The following is a 6,556-nucleotide window of genomic DNA, read 5'->3' as shown; positions in this document are numbered from 1 at the left end:
CATGCACCGATAATTAAAGGTAATGAACCCACTGCTATGACTGATGATGACGGATTATGGCAATAGGCGAATTTGCTAAAATGTTGAACTATCCCTAAGAAATCAACATTATAGTTTGTCTGGCTGCATTATAAACAATAAACTCACTGCCTAAATAGCTGCTCAGTGAGTGTTTGTGATGGCCTTTTTAATTTGGACCATTTTTGATTTTAAACTATAAGTTGTGTCGGTCAGAGCGATGTATTGCTGCAGACTGTGAGCTGGGCGTCAAAGATTTTGAATAAATACATACCCAAAAACATGTTTCCTTTGCTCTGTCACAGGGGAAGATGGTGGCGAGCTAGAGCTACTTAAGAACACTTTGTGCAAATTTGATAAATAAACAAAGGAAGAGAAAGGAGGGCCCATGAAGCAGACAAAGAGTGACAGAGCACTGTGGCTGTCTTTTCAACTCTGTGCTTTTGCAACAAGACATAATGTAATCTCTCCTTGAGACGGAAGGATTTTTATAACCTGCACTGGCTGGGCCTTGAGCAGAAGAAGAGACAGGCTGAGTGAAGGCTGTTTATCCCACGCTGTCCTTGATATAAACATGTGAAAAATCTCTCTGTTTTCTCTCTCAGCTAAATCAATACAAAGACATTTGGCCTCTGAACAATGTTGTAACACTACTGCAAATGTTTTTCATCCTGCCTCCATTCATAGCCGCGTCCTTCAGCAAAAGAGAGCAGGGGACACTGATGTCCTGCTCACAGCTATTTCATTAATGTTGCCATGCACTCAATGTCATCCTTTCTTTACACCAAAGACAACCTTCTACGAGGACCTTCGTTTGACAGTGTGACGGTATTTGTTAGGTGGCCGCGCCGGAGCTGGCTGAATCTTTGGACCGAAAGTCAGGAAACTGGCTCAAAAACTTTTGCATTATTTTCGAAAATTGTCCTCATCCTGACATCATCATCTTCCCTTGGTTTGGTTTCTGGTTAAACTCATCTGTAATCACTTCTGATTTCCTCTTTCCTCTCTGGTAGCAGTCAACCCTAACCTGCGATCCCTCTTAGGAGCAATTAAGATAAACCTCTAATTCATCTGCTTTATCCTGACCTGTCTTTCCAAAGTCTCTCATTCACTGATAGACCCCCCCCCCCACACACACACACCCCCCTCTTCCCTTCTGTCTGTGCTGCTTCCCATCCTCCTTCAGTGACAGAGGCAAGGAGAGCATTGAATCATGACATCATAATTCACTAGCTCCTGTTTTCACGGTTAAATCAATATCAGTGTGTCCGAGTCAAGGTTGGAGGCTGGCCTTCACAGCTCAGCTCTTCCTACTTCTTTCTCATAGAAAATCATATAAATTGTCCCTAAAATAATTAAGCCTTCAGATCTGTCGCTGGCCTATATTTTTTACCAGCTCCTGTCTGATAAACAACGCTGCCAGAGAGTCAAGGTAATGCTGAGAATAGAACCGGGCTCTGATCCCTCGTCTGTCTGTGCCTCTCTCTCTTACTTTTTTTCCCCCTTTACTCTCACAGTTATCAGCTTAATTAACCAAGTCTCTTCACTTCAGTGCTGTATGTTAGACTTACACTCTGAGATAAAGTGGAACATGTCTCATATTTAATATTTAATTTGAGCCTTTCTTATCCTCAGCAGAAGAGAGTTGTTGTCTTGTTTTCTATAATTGTCTGATTTCTTGCATAAATTATCTTTAATGGGGCTGTGCATGTAGTTCATATGTGAGAACAGTGAAAGGTGTGTTTTTAAAGATGTGTGTGTGTGAGTGTGTGTGTCTCAGATAGAGGGAACGGGAGGGGAGGAGGAGGTGGGGAAGGAGGAGGTGCCTGAGCCTGGGGAGGCGGAATACGCAGAGTCTGAACAAGCGCTGGGAGCGCAGGGACAGACGGGAGCTAATATAAACGTGCTGCCCTTCAATCGGGGCTATCAGGGGCTAAGAAAACAGAGCTACCTGTGTCACTGACCTCCGGCGCTTCAAAGAGACAGTGGGACGCGCGGAGCTCCAGCGGCCATGGCCACGCTGGACGGCTGCCGCTGCCGTGGAGCCGGCGGCCGCAGCAACGGTAGCATCCTGTACAGCATCTTAAAGAGTGACAGCCTGGCGAGCGCTGAGGAGCAACAACAACACCACCATCAACATCAACAACAACAACAAACACTGCAACACTTGTACCATAAGACTGCCTCCTCCTCCTCCTCCTCCTGCGCCCCAGCCTCGCTGCAGGAGCTCCGGCAGCAGCAGCCGTGCTCGTGCGGCTCCACGCGGCGCCGCGGCGTGCTCCGCTCCCCGCAGGTCACCTGCAAAGCCGCGTCGGCGGTTCTGGTGAAGACGCTGCGCTTCGTGAAAAACGTGCCGTGCTTTCGAGAGCTGCCGGAGGACGACCAGCTGATGCTGATCCGGAGCGGCTGGGCACCGCTGCTCGTGCTCGGGCTCGCGCAGGACCGGGTGGACTTTGAGACCTCGGAGACCGTGGAGCCCAGCATGCTGCAGCGCATCCTCACCGGCTTACCGGAGCGGCAGAGCGACGCTGTGTCCGGCAGCCAGGGCAGCAGGGGGACAGCCGGGGTCGGGGTGTCCGTGGTAGACATCGAAGCCATCAAAGCTTTCCTGAAGAAGTGCTGGAGTGTGGATATCAGCACCAAGGAGTACGCGTACCTGAAGGGAGCCGTGCTGTTCAACCCAGGTAGGTCTCTCTCCTGTAGCTACACCTGTGCACCAAACTTACTGCACACAGGGGACACACAATAACCTAAGTGCAAACAACTATTGTGTGCATGTGAGAAGTTTAGTTTATGTGTAAAGTGTTGACTTAAGAAGCGTATTCAGTGCATCCAAAGACAGAGATGTTCTGTCAACATGTGCATCATTGAAATGGATGAAGATGCCATTAGTCAATAACATACATTTAATAGTTCATATTGATTCATCATTACTGTAGCCTCTCATTCACTTTCTCCCCTCTCTGATTTCCGTCTCCCTCTCCTCATGCTGCCCCCCCCACTCCCCCTCAGACCTGGAGGGTCTGCGCTGCCTCCACTACATCCAGTCTCTGCGTCGCGAGGCGCACCAGGCTCTGAACGAGCACGTCAGGCTGATCCACCGCGAGGACACGACGCGGTTCGCCAAGCTGCTCATCGCTCTGTCCATGCTGAGGGCCATCAGCCCCCCGGTGGTCGCCCAGCTCTTCTTCAGACCCGTCATAGGCACCGTCAACATAGAGGAGGTGCTCATGGAGATGTTCTACGGGAAGTAGGTCACAGCCAGTCAGTCCCACGGAGGTCTGAGGTGAACTCTGCGGGTCCAGCTGCCGGGTGGACTGACGTGGGGTGGCAGGTGAAGAGGAGATTATGGACTGAATTTACGACTAGCTACTGTATGTGATTGGATCTTCAAAGGCTGTGAAAAGACCAACACAGGCAACAGACTGTGTGTGTGTATGTGTGTGTGTGTGTGTGTGTGTGTGTGTGTGTGTGTGTGTGTGTTTGTGTGTGTGTGTGTGTGCATGAGATGAGAGAGTGAAGGATGAAGAGGAGATGGACATGTGTTATAAAAGAGGTAAAAATACAAAGCAGCTGCTGGAGTTCATAATTTATTTGTTTTTATACACACTATTTTTCTATAATAAAAGAGTACTCTCTGAGTTGTTGATTTGTTAAACTCTATTTGTACATGTGTGTATGTGTGTGTGTGTGTGATATCAGCTCTTGCACTTTCCAGTGAGGGAAGCATGAAATCAGTCCTAGACAAGAATATTCTCCTTAATCTCCTTGTGCGTATAACTCTTGACGTATCACCTAGAGAGATCTGACTCATGCCAGCTACTGTTTACAAAAGTTATTGATATTACGTTTTTTTTTTAAATACATCAACGATGACGCGAGAGCCACAGTTTGATTTGTCACACCACGTTGAGCAGGTATAAGTCAGAGAGTTGAATGTCTGTGACTAGTTCCTCTGGTGAAAGACCTGGTTAGACCACCAGAGTGCAACAGCGTACCACACACACGTCACTCTGCTCATCCACACACACCAACACACACACACCCACACACACTCTCCTCACACAGACAGGTGCAGAGATGGTGTATGAAAAGGCGCCTGAGGTAATGTTCTACCTGTCCCTACAGTTCAGGCCATTGCAGTATAATTTTGTGGATGCAGACAAAAAATGCCCCCAGCGCAAAGTATCCAGGGAGAGGATGGAGGATTTACTCAGGAGAAAACAAAAAATCTGTCTCGTGTCTACCTGCAGAGGAGACACATCTGGAGATTGCACAAAAAGGAGCAACCACAGCCAGATTAAAGTAAACTAGGGGCATCATCATCATCACCATCCTCATCTTCATACAACATTAGGTTTCATCAGAGGTGGACAAAGTCACAGTGTAGATCCTCCTGGTCAAATATGACTCAGTACTATAATGGAAATTGTTCATTTTTAAAACGTACTTCTTAGAAATACATAGGCTAAGTATTCAAAAATAAATTATTTTATGTCAACATATTTTTGTTTTACCCCACATGTAGAACATAATGATTCCAAAACTAGTGTCCTTTTCAGATTTCTTTCAAGTTTAGTTTGTGATAAAGACATAATTATAACAGATGGACTCTATCTTAATTTCTAAATGTTTCAACCATGGACAGATAAGGTCACAGTGTTGTGCTCTGCCTCACCGTTAAGACACAGACAGGTTCAAACTGAGCAGTTCAAACATGGCCGACAACGTCCTCTTTTACAGTAAGTTTATCATATTTTTAGCTCTGCTTCAAAGTAACAATAAATGTAGTGAAGTCAAAAGCACAATATTTGTATTTTAGTTGTTGCCTGGTAAAACTAATTCTCAAGTTAAGTACAGGTTAAGTACTGTAGGTTACTCTAGTACTTTGTAACTGTCCACCTCCGGATGCCAGTATCTCTATAGAGACCTTTGTGATGAGACACTACAGCACTAATATTCACCTTGGACAATGGGACAAAGACTTCCTGCTGGTACAGTAGGTACACACAGTCTGAACAAATGGATTTATATGAAGCTGAGTCCCTGAGCACCTGATACCTGCTTCCAGCAGCTCTGACACTTAGTCACTGTTCAAAGGCCAGATGGCCTGTACCTGTGTGAGGTCCCTGTGGCTTCGCTTGGCTCGCTCTGACTAAACAACCTGGCCAGGAGCAGGTTAGCACGGTATTTATTTTAGATATAGGCTATGCTGCACTGCTCACTTTAGGATTAAGGCTAGTGGAGGGAGTACTGAGGCCTTTTAACAAAAAACACAGTGTGGAGAGATTAGCTACTCATAGTAAACCCACAGATAGATTTACTCAAACATAGGCTATATTATATTATACCCAAAGTAAAAGTATTCAGGGATGCCAGAAATTTGGTGATAGATACCAATGTCAACTAAACTCCATCTTTCTCATCATAACACAGCAAAAAATAGCAAACAACACTGACACGTGGATGAGACAACTTTGATATAGTAGCTAAGTCAGTGTTATAGCGACAGTTGTTGCCTACCTGTATGCTGCTGTGTCCCGCCGACATGGAGAGTTGTGGCCACGTTAGCTCCAACAAAGTTAGCCTAGACAAGGTAACATCAGCCTTCATGAACGTTTTGTGTAAAACAAATTTTTCTTCTCTCAAAGTTTGTTGTTCGACTTCAACACCTGTGGAGTTTCCTGCCCTCGTGAGTTACAGTCGACTTCCTGTGTACACCTCGCATGCGCAGTGTAGCCTACAAGTGTGACAGCCGGACGGAGATTGTTTTTGTTAGAAAACACCATTTTAAGGTTAAAACGTGACCTTGAATATGGAAAATACGTAGCTTTATCACCCCCCCCCCCCAAAAAAAAATAAATAAAAATAAATAAATAAATAAATAAATAAAACCAAAAAACAAAATAAATAAATAAATACATAATAATAATAATAATAATAATAATAATAATAATAATAATAATAATAATAATAATAATACGTCCACAGTGCGTTTAGAGGGTTGCAGAATAAAAGTATTACATTAACTTTCATGACTCAGCTTGTGTCTGTTCATCTCTTAACTTTGAATAATAGGCTACATCATAATTCTGGCTATTTGTTTATATTTTGATAAGGGAAGTGGGGGGAAAAAGGTAGCTACAGTATTTGCATCTGAAAGGTAACAGTGCATAAAAGAAAAATACTCACTTAAACAAGAAACTCATAATCGTAGTTGGGCACCTGGTTATTTTCTAGCACTGTACCAAATAATGGAGACAGGTGAAATGAAACAGGAAGAGACAGACAGAGACACAGACTTTCTCTGCTGAGGGGAAAGTTACAGAACGTCAGAAAAACCACCGGGTCATGAAATGGCCTCTTGTTTGTGTGTATAGACATCAAAACTGGGATCTCTGCCATCAGTGGCTGTGCAGCAACATATGGATGCTGACCCGAGTGTGCAGGCCAGGACGAGGTGTACCATGTCACCTTTTAGCCATGTTCTAGATATGTATAGATCTTCATCAATGGGAGGTTTGGCAGGACTGACTGA

At 44.8% G+C, this 6,556-nt stretch overlaps 1 protein-coding gene across 1 annotated transcript; it reads left to right on the top strand.

The window, feature by feature from the left end:
- Positions 1-2,029: 2,029 nt before the first annotated feature.
- Positions 2,030-3,272, top strand: LOC311004844 (nuclear receptor subfamily 0 group B member 1-like; the record flags this gene model as incomplete). Its single annotated transcript, XM_083997023.1, has 2 exons — positions 2,030-2,702; positions 3,031-3,272. The coding sequence occupies 2 exons, from the start codon at positions 2,030-2,032 to the stop codon at positions 3,270-3,272; spliced, it is 915 nt and encodes a 304-aa protein (XP_083853149.1).
- Between the last annotated feature and the right edge of the window lie 3,284 nt (positions 3,273-6,556).

The sequence above is a fragment of the Trachurus trachurus genome, assembly GCF_905171665.1.
Source record: "Trachurus trachurus genome assembly, chromosome: 21".
Taxonomy (NCBI): Eukaryota; Metazoa; Chordata; class Actinopteri; order Carangiformes; family Carangidae; genus Trachurus; species Trachurus trachurus.
This window is presented reverse-complemented; position numbering and strand designations above follow the sequence as displayed.